This window comes from Atractosteus spatula, chromosome 21 (genome assembly GCF_055471065.1).
Source record: "Atractosteus spatula isolate fAtrSpa1 chromosome 21, fAtrSpa1.hap1, whole genome shotgun sequence".
NCBI lineage: Eukaryota > Metazoa > Chordata > Actinopteri > Semionotiformes > Lepisosteidae > Atractosteus > Atractosteus spatula.
The window spans coordinates 17,703,168-17,718,211 of NC_142726.1; the positions used below are offsets into that span (position 1 = coordinate 17,703,168).

Consider the following 15,044-nt stretch of genomic DNA (forward strand, 5'->3'; position numbering starts at 1 on the left):
GCAAGGAAATACTAAGGGCCAAAATTTTACACCTTCACTGTACAGAGCTTACATAAAGCCCATGTACAGACAATTTGAAGACAGTAGTATAATTGCCTTTTCATTAATATTGACTCAATGTTGTTTATACCTTGATTGATTATACTATAGACATTTATTTTTATTCTATTCTCCCACAATAAAACATGATTGCTGTTTTGTTAATGGTCATTCCATACAAAATGCCAACTGTAGTCAATGTTATTTGGTCCCCACCACCTGAGACAGTGAGCTGGGTTGAACTTGGAATTGCAGAGACTCTTAGCAATTTGGAAAAAAAAATGATCTTGCATTATAATTATATTTCTATATAATAAGTTAAGAGGCATTAGAAAATACAAGACACGAGTACTGAAACCAAAAGCATTTATTGCAGATAACGCCTCTCATCATATAACCTATCCCATTGCAGCAGGTGTTTTTTTATGGATTAGATCTGAGATTCACTTCGGCCCCAGTGTGCTAGTGTCCCATGGTGAAATTTCTGTATTTTTGCAGCTCTGCAATTGTTTTGCCAGGATCACACAATGTTCTTATTTTGCTTTGCGTGGTTTGTTATGGCCTTTTTCTTGGTTTACCTCTTAAGGTTTTACCATCCCTGTACTTTGGTTTACTACACTCCACAGTGCTTTTTTTGTGGGATACAACAGCAGACGTCTACATGACACCTGCCCTGTGCAATTGACATGCACTTAAAGGGCTGTTGACCTGAGTGCCAGCTAGCAACATGAGACAGAGCTGGTTGTTCTCCAGCTGCTGCAGAAATGTTCTCGGCACATGTGTGCTGGGTTACGCTGTTCTGTTAAGATTCCCAGTTGAGGCTACAGGCATGCTGACTCAGGCAGGGTTTTAATGTGACAATTAGGGTGCAGGAGTTCCCCCTTGTCCTTCCTTCACATAGGCAGTGCCTCCAATGTCTTTGTTAGCACCCTTTAATCATGCATAATGCACTGAGTTACTTCGGTAAAGAGGCTGCCACTGCTGCTCTGATAAATGACCTTGGTCACTCAGTTGTAGTGAAAGATTTTCTCTTTTTTTATTGCACTCCCTTGATGTTAAACAGGATGTCTCTATGGATACAGGAATAAACAGAAGATAACAAGCCTTCAGCCTTTAAAGCACATTTCAGTATAGAGGACGCAGGCAGGCGCAGAGCAGAGAGAGTTTGTGCAGCCCAGCTGTAGGAGCTTTGCAGAGGTAAGAGAAGCTGCCTGCTTGGCTGCAGCAGTCCCTTTTTCTCTAGTTTGGCTTTGACCGGACACTTTGACATGCATGTGCTCAATGCGGCTCACTGCATGATCGTTCTGCAAAGTGCAATTCTTTTTTCTTCTTTTTTAATCAAAAAAGGTGAGCAATTTGTGTTCCGGATTTGCAGGATAACTTGATGAGCTGTGCATCTATAAATATGAAACATGGGAACTATCGTTTCTTTTCACAGATTGTAAGGCAGCAGCTTTAAATACTGTTGTTTACAGTCTCATGGTTTTGCCAAAAGAAGTGTGATTGAGAAGACAAAATCGGGCAATTATTGTTTGTTACTTTTTGGGAGTCTGGGGTATAGATTTTAAAGGCAATAAATTACTCTTGTGTCTTTATTTTTTTGGTATGATTTTGGGAATTGTCAGAATTTGTTGAAATTTTTTAAATAATATTTAAAAATATTATTCATTTTTATTTGAAAAATATTAAAAACAGGACTTACTGGTTTTTAGGTATTACTCTATGATTTTTGTATAAATGCTAGGAATGTTTATGCAACTAAACTTAATTTCATAAAATGTTCTAGATCTGATAAAATTTCTTTAATTTCTTTAATTTCATTAATCCTAATTTCCCAGTCCTGATATATTTCTGAGCCAAGAAAATTGCTATATGAAGATTTTGATAAGCTCAAACAATATCAGCAGCAACAGAACTGTGTGTTTTGGTAAACTATATGAAAATAATAATTCATCATAGTTTAAATTACAGTCCCTTTTGATCTTCAAATGTTTTTCATGTCTTTGTTTTGCTTACATGATGTGTTATCATTGATGATTACCAACTGGACTCAAACAACAACAAAAGATTTTTTGCTTAATGTTCTAAATCTTTCTCGTGGTTCAACTGGGAGGCTCCCTCTGCTCCACAGAGATGATTAAACAGATATTGGCTATTACATATTGAAGATATACCGAAGCTCTGCATTATAAAAAAGACTGAATTTTAAATAGTTTGACTAGCCATAAAAAGTGTACTGTATGTGTTACAATGATTATTTTTATTTTTTTATGTTTTCGACTCCAATTCACAAAGTGGTGAGGGTAAACATCTGTATGGACGTTTTTCATCTGAAAGTTTGTGCTCAATTTTGGAATTTTGCAGTTAAATTAGAATTGTGTTTTGTATAAGAAGGCTGGCAGGGTGAACTATGAGAAGACACATGCTGCAGAATATATGTGCAGTGCAGGTGCTGGTGGCAACTACCACTCCACTACTACTCCACTTGAGATCATCCAACATTACTACTCCACTACCACTCCACTTCTACTCCACTACTAGCCCACTGCCACTCCACTACCAGTCTATTACTACTCCACTGACACTCCACAACTACTCCACTACCAGCCCACTAGTAGTCCACTACTACTCCACTACCACTCCACTGACACTCTGCTGCCACCGCACTGCCACTCCACCACTACTCCACTGCCACTCCACTACTACTCCACTGCCACTCCGCTAAATGTCTACTACTACTCCACTGACACTCCACAACTACTCCACTACTACTCCACTGACACTCCCCTGCCACTCCACTGACACTCCATAACCAATCCACTACTACTCCACTACCACTGCACTACTACTCCACTACCAGTCTACTACTACTCCATTACCAGTCCTCCTAACCCTGTAACTTGCAGTGGGAATGTCAGTTTCTCACTGATACATTCTGGGCAGAATGGAGCTAATTCATAAAAAATGACATTCACAAAAGAACATTATGAGAAGAAGATAGATAGATAAGACTTTATTGATCCCGAAGGGAAATTGATGTACTGTACAAGGATTCTTACTCCTCACAACAATCTGCTGTATTCCTGGAGGAAATCTAAATTTAATCTTCCACGTAGATCGCCATGATGCCATGAAAAATTAAATGAATGAGAATTGTGTAATGGGCCACACTGTGAACTTGAACCTGCAGACAGAACTTTGCACCACGTTACACATTACAGAACTTGAAAGAAGCCCAGACCCCCCCCTTTCCAACACAAATTTACTGAAGAGAATGATGAATGCACAAATCCCATTAAAGATCCATAATAAAGTATTCAACTATAATTTGAATACTGAATAGAAGATTTTACACAGGCCCCAGAATGTGTACATGAGGGTTCCTGGAAAGTCCATAACAAACATTAAATTGATGTGCAAGCTAATACAGTGCCTTACAAAAAAATTCCCCTTCCAATGATGTTCCATTTTGTTCCATGCATACACAGTTTTTTAAAGTGAATATTTTAGTTAAAACTTGAATGCTCATACAGAACTCTTTAATGGGTGAAAGCAAAAAAAAACTACAAAAATAAATAAAAAACTAAAATATGTTACTTGCATAAGTATTCACCCTCTTTGCTGTGGCAACCCTACATTAGTTCAGGTGTGTAGAATCATTGTGACCAGTCACACAACTAGCTGGAATGACGTCTGTCTGTGTCCAATAATAATATACCGTACAACTGTTCCAAATAATTTAATTCTGTATAAATGTAATAAGACTGATGAGCAGGTTCTTCATTCTGCACCAAAATATTTAAAATGTTTACATGTTCTTTCCTTACTAATTTGTATGTTTTCCTTGAAAGGACAATTTCTATAGTAATGCTGTTCAAAATAATTTTCTATTGAGCTTGTTCAGCATGTCTGTTTGAATAGCAAGCAATTTGCGGCTTCACAGCAGAGTGCTGAAACAAACCACATTATTGCTCTATTTCTACTTTTTTGGATAGAAGTGAAAAAGTCCCTAATGTTCTAAGGCAAAATTACATCGATAATGGTGATCTTCCCTTTTCTTTCTTTTATGTGCTTTAAGTTAAAAAAAAACGGAGTTCCCTGGTGACCTGGGATAGGTGTGGAACCTATTTGGAGTAGATTTCCTCATGGTTAAGCAGAAAAGACCATCAGCGCTGCCTTCATATAACACTACATGCAAATAAGTTGCCTTTTCCTATGCAGAATTTACTTCTAACATTTTACCTGTTGTAAGCTTTCCTTTGGTTCACTGATGCATGTTTGAAATAAAGAGTAGGATTAAATATAATTCATATGTCGGCCCACCAGGAAGATACATCTGTTCTGATCAAACTATCCCAAACTATCCTATTCTCCTCCCCACATGTCCGGATGGTGCCCGGACTAGGTACCATCTGAGTTGGATGCTGCATCACTGCCATGGATCCAAGAGGGACATTGAGGATATACAGTAGCTATCGTTTATGAGGAATTTACTGGTCTACAGAGATCTGCACACAGAAGACATGATGGCTGGATGGATTAATATCCTCATCGTTTCCTTTTCTGAATTATATAATGTTAGCATGCCCAAAGGGGTTGGGCAACCAGTTGACCTTGGACCCCTAGAGGTTTTTTCTCTCCTTACTAAGGACTTTTTGGTTCCTCCGTTATATTCTGGTCTTCTGTTCTGTATTGACAAAATGTATCGTCAATTGTATTGTTAAGCGCCTTGGGGCAACCTTGTTGTGAAAGGCGCTATATAGAAATTAATTAAATTGAATTGAATTGAATTACATTTAGAAGATGGAAATAGTAATTCTTCTCAGAGATAATTTGCTGTTGATAATCAGTCTTCTCTGACATCTCAAGGTGTAAGTCCTTATGAAAACGTCTTAGCAACGTCCTCATTGTCTAGAGGGATTCTTTGGATTCTACTGGAGCTCTCAACATGAGAGATTAAAAGAGATTCCAGAGAAAAGGCAAACCCTTAACCTTATCTGATTATACACAAATACAGGTATCCTGCTCCCCGGTCCCAAGATTCCTCACTGCACATCCCTCAATCCACCCCAACATCACTTTTTGCAGCTTCTCCTTGGATCCATTGGCCTTATCCTCATGGCCAAAATGATGTTCCCTCATCCATGTGAGCCAACACCATTTCCATGATTGCCTCTCACTATGTCACTGTATGTTGCATACAGTTTCTCTCAAGATGCTGGGTCTTTTCTTCATTTTTCCTTTTTGTGATGTGGAACAGAGACCCTTGTCATGTGCAGTATTCCAGATGTGGTAGTAATTATTCTAAATGTCTGCCTTGTGTTTCAGAGTCAACTCAGGATGGCTGAAAGCACGGACATGGCCCTGCTGCAGGAGGCCTTCAGGAAATTCGCCATTCATGGGGATACCAAGGCCACAGGCAAGGAGATGAATGGCAAGAACTGGGCCAAGCTGTGCAAGGACTGCAAAATCATCGATGGCAAACACGTCACCAGCACAGATGTCGATATCGTCTTCACCAAAGTGAAGTAAGTCTGGTGCTGGGATACGGACAGCAGTGAGCATCAGGATCAAGCAGTTTTCACAATGTTTCAAAGAAGCCCGGTATACATTACTTCCAAAGGGATAATCACGCTGTGACACTTACAGTAGGTATAGATTATAACCTCAAAATAAAACCATCCATACGATTATATCGTGAAGAAGTCTCTTTTGTAATAATTTACTGAAATTGTTTGAATTGTTGCAGATTAATATAAGAGTTGTACCTTACACCTTGGTCTTATTTCCACCGTGTGCTTTAATCCATTATTGTTGAAGGAATTTTTTTCACTTTTTGCTGCTGTGTTAAGTGGGATCAAGGCATGAGGAGTTGTTGCGTCCTCTTTTGAACTGGTAGGGCAAAGACAGCCCGGGTCATCACCTATGACGAGTTCCACAAAGCCCTGGAAGAGTTGGCCCCCAAGAAGTTCAAAGGTCAGAGCAACGAGGAGGCACTGAAGTCCATCTATAAACTGATCGAGGGCAAGGAGCCAGCCAATGTGGGGGTGACGGTGAGTTGGCAGGTTTCTCAGGGAAGGGTGGAGATCATTGCATTAGTAGCAAGTGTTATCCACTTGTGTTTCTTGGTGCCCTCTCTCTTCTGCTGTAATCATTGATATTTGTTCCCCAATGTCTCCTCACTATACCAGTTGAGAACTTGTTGTACTTGACATACCGTGAGTGAGCTGCCTGACTGCTCTCTCTACACCCACTGAGAGTTCTTGGCTTGGAACTGCCACATGCTTAATCGAAACAACAGCTTGGCACAGGTTTCAATGCATTTTACTCCTAAAATGAGTTTCTGTTGTAGGAAAGAGATAATTACAGTATATCTAAAAAAAGCAACACTGAAATATAATTATTGTAATAATGTGACTTGTTTTCTGTATTTAATGAATCAATGAATCACAATCAAGATTATTTGAACTGTGTGTTAGTGTGGTACAAGCTCTTCCATTAATATTGAAGTGTTCTGGAGTGATTATTCTGCAAACACAGTACGATCAGTTTCTAATGAAATGTGCACATGGAAGAATCAGTTTCAGTTCCTCAGGGCCCCTCTTTCATACTTCCTTACTTGCCTTGAATATGAAAACAGACTTCACTGGGTAGGTGCTAAAATCCAGACTTTTAGACAGTTATTTTTCTTAGTGCTCTACTGACTAAATGAGATCATTATTTGGAAATAAGTGGTGCTTAGGTCTCTGCAAACTGAAAACAGTGTGGAAATGAACAAGTACAAACTTACATTAACCTAATTGTGGTCGTGAAATTAGGTGCTACACACAGCAGTAATCTTCACCAGCAAAGCCATCTGTACCTCAGCAGGAGGGTCAGTTTATTAGATTGCTGAAGGAGCCAGAGGATCTGTGCTCCCACCACAGGCAGTGCTGGCTCTTCCCGGCTAACTGTTGGCACAGTGTGTGACACCAATACTAACGAAGGGCTTCTTCACTACGACCATGTGAATTGTTGCACCTCTTTCAAAGTTTCACTATTTAAACATGCTCTACAAACTTTCCTAATAGTTGTTTCACATTTTATTGTGTAACAGCTAACTAGGAGAGTACAGCTGAGGATTGGGATGAGCTCAGAACTGCACTCTTAGTGTTTAGAATATTTTGGTATTCTGACAGGTGTAAGGAACACCTTAAGCAAAACCTTTTCTTTATTTCATCTAAATCCAGTGCTTCAGTTTTTAAGTGGAACAAGTGTTCAGTAACAAAGACTTTCATGTCATTTGAAAGGTCATAAAAGGCGCTATGCTCTTAATCCAGTCACAATGCAATGAAATACTGTAGACAATGTGACATTAAAGATGAGTGGAAATGAAATATAGACTGACAAGTGCGACTGATGTTAACAGGAGGGTGGCACTCCTGATACTCTTGAGTGGGACATTTCAGTTTGTACACATCAGTATATATTCTCAATACAGAACATTGTCAAGAATAAACTATAGAATTGTAAGTCCATTTCCAATCACATTTCAACACAACATACTTTATGTGACAAGATGACGGTGCATTTACTTCTGCTGAATGAGTCCTTGAATTTGTTTGCCTCTGCAGTTTGTTTTCTCTCCGGATGCAGTGGAACATGCCAAGACGCTTGTTGATTTAACTTCATACCGCTTTCTGCCTGCCATTGTAAAATGATGATTATTAAAACAAAGCATGATTAAATAATGTACATTTGCCATTATAAAGAAGGAACAGGAGACAAAGGCTTAAACAAAAGTTTTTTTTAAAGAGGTTTCAAGGACATGTGTTTATTGCTGGGGGTTAAGCTCTTCAGTATTTTGCAGCTGTTGTTAAGTATTTTCTGAAATGAGATTCCAGCAGATCAGAAACAGCTGTTGTAATAAACACCTCTCATATACAGAGCTTCATTGAGTCTTCTGTAGGGCTTGGATATACCAGCAAACACAGAATCTGCGAAGGCCCGGAAACACAGGCTCTCACTCTAAAGTACAGGACCAGACAGAGCTCTATGTCCTGAAGTGTTTGGTATGAAGCTTTCTGCCTCTGTTTTTCCTTTCAGTTCATTGGTATAAAATAAACCAAAAAATTGACAAAACTAATCATTTAAAGAAGGAACATTTGGCACAGGCTGGGATTTGCTTCGAGCTCAGCATAAGTTCCGTAATTGCAGGGAGGAAATTCTGGATGGTTTTATGTCAAGCAGTTAGAGGTGTCTGCCTTCTGTCTTCCTCTTTGTGCCTGTCTCTCTGTCAGTATGGTTTAGGATTGTTAGCTGATGCTCTTCCTTGCTGTAGCCATATGGTGATGTCGCTCCTCTAGGGTTCTCGCTGTGTAGGGTGGGCTCAACCCCACCACCTCCATCAGAGCCTTGGAGTTTCACCTCAGATTAGAACAATGTCAGCAGCACAGCTGTGCAAGGTGGTTTCCTTGTTTCCCAGTGTGTTAAGGCTTGGCAGCAGACCTCCATTGTTTTTCCTAACTCCCCTTGGACATGTTTCTCATGATGGCTCTCACACCCTGGTTTGGTGTGTCTTCAATTCAAGAGGAGGTTTTTCTATAGCTCTTTGAATATACTACAAACATTGCAGTTTGTGCTATTGTTTGCAAGTTTGCAAATAATTGCTGCAGATCTACAATATGGCAGGAGGTAAGTGAAACTTAGCTAAATAAGTAAGGGTAGTAAATGTTTTTTTTTAGCCATTTTTTATAAGCACACCTCTTTCAAGTCTATTGCACCCTCATAACCCACAGGTCAGTTATTGTTTGGGTGTACTGTTCAATGAACTAATTAGCTAATCTCTGTACCTGTGAATGTAGGTGAGCAAGCAGGCGATCACACTTCTGTCCCCAGGACAGGTGCCTGGTGTGGCGGCTGGTTCTCTTGTAATAAGAGCCAGGAGAACAGAGAGCAGGCAGCCCTCTGGGAAAGCCTGAGATAAAAGGTGCTCTTTTAAAATAAACAGAGAGTCACGACAGCCCTCCTCTCCGATGTTCCTCCAGAAAACGACAAAGACAGGCGCCGTGGACAGGCTGACAGACACTTCGAAGTACACGGGCTCCCACAAGGAGCGCTTCGACGAGAGTGGGAAGGGAAAGGGCAAGAGCGGCCGTGAGGACCTGGTGGAGAACACGGGCTACGTGGGTGCGTACAAGAACGCAGGCACCTTCGACGAGAAGACCAAGGCCAAGTAGACCGAGCAGAGCCCAGTAACACCTCCTTGCAGGGGCAAAGCATTACTCTTTGTGTTGTCATGACAGCTCTCTTATGGACGTTTACTGTGGTGAATCTGGCATGTCTCAGTTTTCCCCGTGGTGCATTTGCTGTGCTCCATCGTGATTTCTCCCCGCAAGGTCACTCTTCACCATCCCTGCTGCAATTCACTCGACTCCCGCTTCTCTGAGCTGCATCTCAGTAAACTCTGATAAGAGGGCAGAGTATTGTCTGGATATGTCTTAAGAGATTTTTATTGTACTGGGATGCACATTGTTTTTTAACAAAATATTCTTAATGCCTTCATAAAGCTTTCTTACATTGGTGTATTCTAACGCCTTTTTTCTTTCAAGCTTTACATTATATTTTTGTAACATGGGTGGTAAAAGAGTACTGGAACTGGAACAAATAAAATATCAATAAAATGAACCTGTTATTAAAGATAAAGACTTTTGTAGAAATAGCAATAATTTCATCTGATTTACCGTTTATATGTACAGTAGAAGTCTTTAAATTAAATTTGTGGAGGCAGTCAAAGAATTAGATGATACAGAAATTAAAATGCTGAATCAAACACAATCCCAGAACCTGGGATAGAGAAGGCTGAAACTACATTGCTGAAGAGCTCTAGTCAGAGGACCAGATGTTACTTAAAAAAAATACATGCAATCTGAAGCAGTAAAAACAAGAAATGAGTGCAATTAGGCAGCAGATCAAGCCCACTAATGACAAGATAATTAGTTAATCATGCAGGTCTGACTTTGTCCACAAGCTTTTTTCTGTTTTAATTTAAAGAAGGAACTTTCCACAGACACCAAGAGTCACGGCTCTTGTCTGAACGTTTTTTGACATTTGAATTGCAATAAAACAGCCTCCGTATTGTAGTTGTACAGACCTGGCAGCTACCCAGTAGGATTGCTGTGTGTCTCCCAGCCTCAGCACACTCACACACTGAGGGAGGAGAAGCTGAATGGGTTAGTGCAGCTCTAAGGCTTAGGAAACACCACAATCTGCTTCACCTACAAAAAGATTATCTCTTATATAAACTTGGTTTGTAGCTTCAGTTTTTCTCCATCGTTGCAGAATTTGTTATTTTGTTTTTTTATCATTTTGTATATTTTTTGCATGTACATTTGTGCAGCTTTTTGTTATTGGGCATCTCTAATTGACTGTAGAAACGAGGACAGATCTGCTGACATCCTTGAGCAGAAGGAATACAAAGGTCCGTCTTCCTCACAGGCCTATCAGAAGCGCTGTAAATGGAGTGCCTGCAATGGGTGTTGCGACTAGCAGCCCCATCACCTCACACACTCTGGCAAGAAACAGGAAGGCAGTGTGGGTCTCTGTTGCCATGGCACCAAACGATTCACAAAAACACTCCAGCACCTGGCTCCAGCAGGCTCTCTGTTTGTAACCAAACACACAACCTCATGGCAACGCTTGTTTGGCCCATCTCCCTGGAAGCCCTAATCAAAAACAGATCTATGCTAAGGCAGCTCTTTCAAGTTCTTTCTTCCAGCATTTTCTGAAGTGCTGTCACAACTTGATGAATGATATTATAGAAGATCTACTGTGCTCTTGTGGATTCTATTCCTAGTTTTTCACCAGCCCTTCAGATTTGTCTACTAGGTGGTAGTGGTGGTAAATTGTTTGATAAATTACATGTTAGATGTACGGGGCCAGACAGGCTTCCCTAAGTGCACAGAAATAACCAGCTCCACATGTCCACCACAAGACACAGAGAACAGACATCAGAATGTAACACTAGCCATTTAGGTCACTTAGACTAGGCTGCCAGTGACCTTCTCTGTTTGCAGTGGAATAATTAAATCTAGTCACTTTTGGAAAACACAGAGGCACTGGATTGGCAAACCAGGAAGATGTTTGGTGGTGGAGAATGTGTTTGAGTGAGTGTGCATCAACTTCGTAAGGTTTTGAGTGAGTGTTTCAATTATTTTTTCTTTGTATTTCCACCTTGCACCACTTTTGAATTACTGATTCCTAATCAATCGGAATCACCAAACCCTTGACCAGCAGCAGTAAAGGGCAGCTTGCTCTTGTTGTTTGCAACATGTCTCAGAACTCAGGGTTTTCTTCTTCATCAGACTGTGTCCAGACGGCACTAGCAGAAGAGCTGGAGTGTTGGTGTGCGTGTGGATACTGCTGTGATCAACATCGCAGGCTTGGCAACTCTGCTGCAAGGTAGAGTGAAAGCAGTGTGGCTGACGAACCCAAAGTTATACACATGCTGCCTGGGAATCTGGTGGGGGGCAGTGGCAAATCTTGATTGTCTGGCTCAAGCTGCACTTCAGACAGACTACCAGACGTTAAACTGCACCACAGCAGGACTCGGCACAAATCCCTATAGTGGCAGCAGTGTTGATGCAGTGCACAACCACCTACCTCCCACATACCACTGTCTCAAAGTTGATTTACATTTACATTTATTATGGTATGGAATGTCATGCTGTAATGACTGCAAAACCTCTGTGCATAACAACTTTCTTCTTGTGCAAATTTCGTCTGAGTCTTCTATCGGTGGTTTTCCTGCTGCCTGGGCATGATTTCTTTCCTTCTGGAATAAATGCTGCTAGCTCAGTAGATAGTAACTACCAAATACAAGACATTCTCATCTGTGTCCTTTCTTCAACTATAAAAGAGAATTCAAACACACAGAAAAACACAGAGTACGATAAATGGTTTTCTACATCTTAAATTATTGTTCTAGGTTGAATTTAAATAATATGAATATTATCACACATTAAAATAGTCTGATCCTCACATTGTGATTTTTTCCCTCTCTATTTAGAGAAGAAAGTTTAACATTAATTACAGTTAAAAATAAACTTAAGGTAAAAATAAGAAACAGTATTTTCCTAGTTTTATATCATAATTAAGATAAAGCAACATCTTATTGCTTTCTAACTAGTTAATGGAACAGTCCAAGAATGTGTCAAATGACTTAATTGGTTTTTACAGCCTTTTCTCATTTATTCTGGATAAATTTATGATTAGAACATCAAACTGCAGTGATTTAAATTGTGCCTCATAATCGATCGTCTCAGAATGAAATCAGCTCATGGCCCAGAGCCTAATGGGCTATAACATTATAAGGATTTTTTTAAAAGAAAGGATTTTTTAAAAAGTTTTTAATGTGTAATTTGTTTACATTATCCATATTTAATTTTTACTTAAACAAATCTTTGGCAACTAAGGAGTTACAGTACCTTAGGTGTTTTCCCCCACTAACCTGCTGAAAGTGTTTTGGGGGCACAGCTACATTTCTGTAGTGCAAGAGTTGAAAATGAATGGTTCACAAGACCATTTGAAATTTACTTTTTATGTCATATCTGACAACTCCTGCAAAAATCAAAAGTTGTTAACGAGAAATAATTTGGTATGTCTGATATCACACCAAGAGGCCAAGTAAGTTAAGAAGAAAGGTTCCCTTTCCATGCTTAGTGCAGAAAGTGGAAGATAGTTTAGTTTAGTGCTTGACGCTTCATGTCTGTTAGCCCTGCAAGAGCAGAACCCCTCACCCGCTGTGGTGATGAGCCAGACCGTTGAGTGCTTCTCTTTCAGAAACTGTAGAGCAGTGGAGTTACTGAAAGCCCACACTAGCTCACACATGCTGTGGCTCTTCACTGCAGGGCTAGTCAGAAGGAAAAAAACATTAATAAACAGCAAATAAAGTCATTTGGAAGGCTTAATGAAATGAGTCTTTGTAAGGTGGTCTGCGATTCAAATTCATCTCTGTTTTCTTAGAATTTGAGTTCGAAGGATGATAATCCTGCCAAATTTATCCTAAAGGGTGGAGGCTGCATGAAATCTATGAAAGAATTAATTTTACTGGCAACACAGCCTGCATCTGAGATTAATAATAAATATTCCCAGGATAACTACTCAGAGCCACATCTGTAGCCACATCGGTCTGGAAGGGTGGGAGATAATATTTCCTTCAAAAGACCACCCATGCACACACTACATAGACCATAGTATTGAGGTATCTATGATTTCAAAACCAATATGAAGAAATTCTTGTTTGCTGTGAGTTTGGCTCTATAGCACTGTGGTAGCACATTAATACACCAGGAGCTGTCCTGCAGCCGTTGTTACTGTGTACACAAACTATGGCAAAAGCAGATTAACAAAGAGTAACATGGTTCATCCCAAATCTCCCGAAAGCTCCTTCCTGACTCCCGAAAGTGATCCATAAACTCCCGGAAATCGCCCCCAGTTCCCAAATTTTTCTCAAATCTGCTAAACAAGCCGTATCTCTGTACAATGAAAGCAAAGTGAGATTATTCAACTGGACTGGTGAGTTATAGTATCTATAGTGTATTGCATATGTATTATAGTGTCTATCAGCGAATTATTTAATTATATAGCTGTGACTTTTTTACAAGGGGAACCCCTCCGGTCCGCAAGTTTTCTTTCACGGGAGGGACGACCCCCCCAAAATCAATTTTTCAAAGTTGGGATGTCTAAAATACTGGCCCCAAATTGAAATTTACAAACATACTTGAAAATACCTTTTACACTTTCTCAATCCACCAGAGCGAGGTCACACGCCTTGTTTAGAATCCCAGGTACCGCATCCCACATCCCACATCCCAAGGTTGGTGTGGGTTTCCCAATTTTCCTACTTATTTACTTTCTCTGGTGTAGGGCCTTCACAAATTTTTAAGACAGGATAGCGACAGGGACATGATAATGAGATTATCGTCATTGTAGGATGACGGTAAACACATTCATCCCATGTTAAGTGGGAAAGAAAGGCTATGAAGTTTGAGTTTAGGAACTTTTATTCCGTTGCTCTTGTTTCCAGCGTTGCTAGGGTACTGTTTATAGTGAAACACCGGGCTTGTTTGAAATGATGGCGGCTGAGCTCCTGTGTATCAGTGAGGAGTGGGTGATTGATAAAGCGCATCTTCCCGAGGGAACAAGTTTAAGTACAGTAACACTGCTTTCTTGCGCTACATATGCAATCATACTCATATTAATTTTATAAAGCGCTATACAATAAAAAACACGGATACAACGTAAAATAATTTCATTAATCTTGTAATACTCTCGGGTTCACGTGGGTATGCGCCCTCACCGCTGGGGACTCGAACGCGGGACGCCGGCATCATTTAACAGGGACCCAGCCACTTGAGCCAAAGGGAAATCTCCCCTTAGCGCGGCGGCTGCAGTCCCTGCTATTCACAGGGAAGGGCGGTGACTTCACCGCGCTGGTAAGCCGGCTCGAACAACCTGCAGTGTCCGCCGTATGCGTTACAATATATAGTATAAACAATTTAATTTTAAATATTTTAGAGAACGCCATTTGGAATTTAAAAGCTTCATATTAATTGGGCCTTATTAATTATTTATATTAATCATAGTACAATAACATATATTGCTAGCAGCCATATCACTCTGCAACTCACAACTGGTAACCTACTGAAGCCTAGCAGGTGTGAGCCTGGTCAGTACCTGGATGGGAGACCTCCTGGGAAAAACTAAGGTTGCTGCTGGAAGAGGTGTTAGTGGAGCCAGCAGGGGGCGCTCACCCTGTAGTCCATGTGGGTCCTAATGCTCCAGTATAGTGACGGGGAAACTGTACTGTAAACAGGTGCCGTCCTTCGCGTGAGACGTAAAACCCAGGTCCTGACTCTCTGTGGTCATTAAAAATCCCAGGGTGTTTCTCGAAAAGAGTAGGGGTGTAACCCTGGTGTCCTGGCCAAAATTCCCAATGTCCCTTACTGATCATGACCTCCTAATAA

General features: G+C 40.4%; 1 protein-coding gene across 3 annotated transcripts; it reads left to right on the forward strand.

Annotated features, from left to right (window-relative positions):
- Positions 1 to 972: 972 nt before the first annotated feature.
- tppp3 (tubulin polymerization-promoting protein family member 3) lies at positions 973 to 9,723 on the forward strand. Of its 3 annotated transcripts, none has more exons than XM_088938669.1 (4): positions 973 to 1,236; positions 5,368 to 5,567; positions 5,939 to 6,092; positions 9,066 to 9,723. In XM_088938669.1, exons 2-4 carry the CDS (start codon positions 5,380 to 5,382, stop codon positions 9,255 to 9,257), a joined length of 534 nt encoding a protein of 177 aa, XP_088794795.1. In that variant the 5' UTR covers positions 973 to 1,236; positions 5,368 to 5,379; the 3' UTR covers positions 9,258 to 9,723. The 3 variants fall into 3 exon arrangements, with proteins under 3 accessions (XP_088794795.1, XP_088794796.1, XP_088794797.1); XM_088938670.1 differs by having other exon boundaries at positions 1,182 to 1,386; XM_088938671.1 differs by lacking the exon at positions 973 to 1,236 and adding an exon at positions 4,448 to 5,185.
- Positions 9,724 to 15,044: the final 5,321 nt, after the last annotated feature.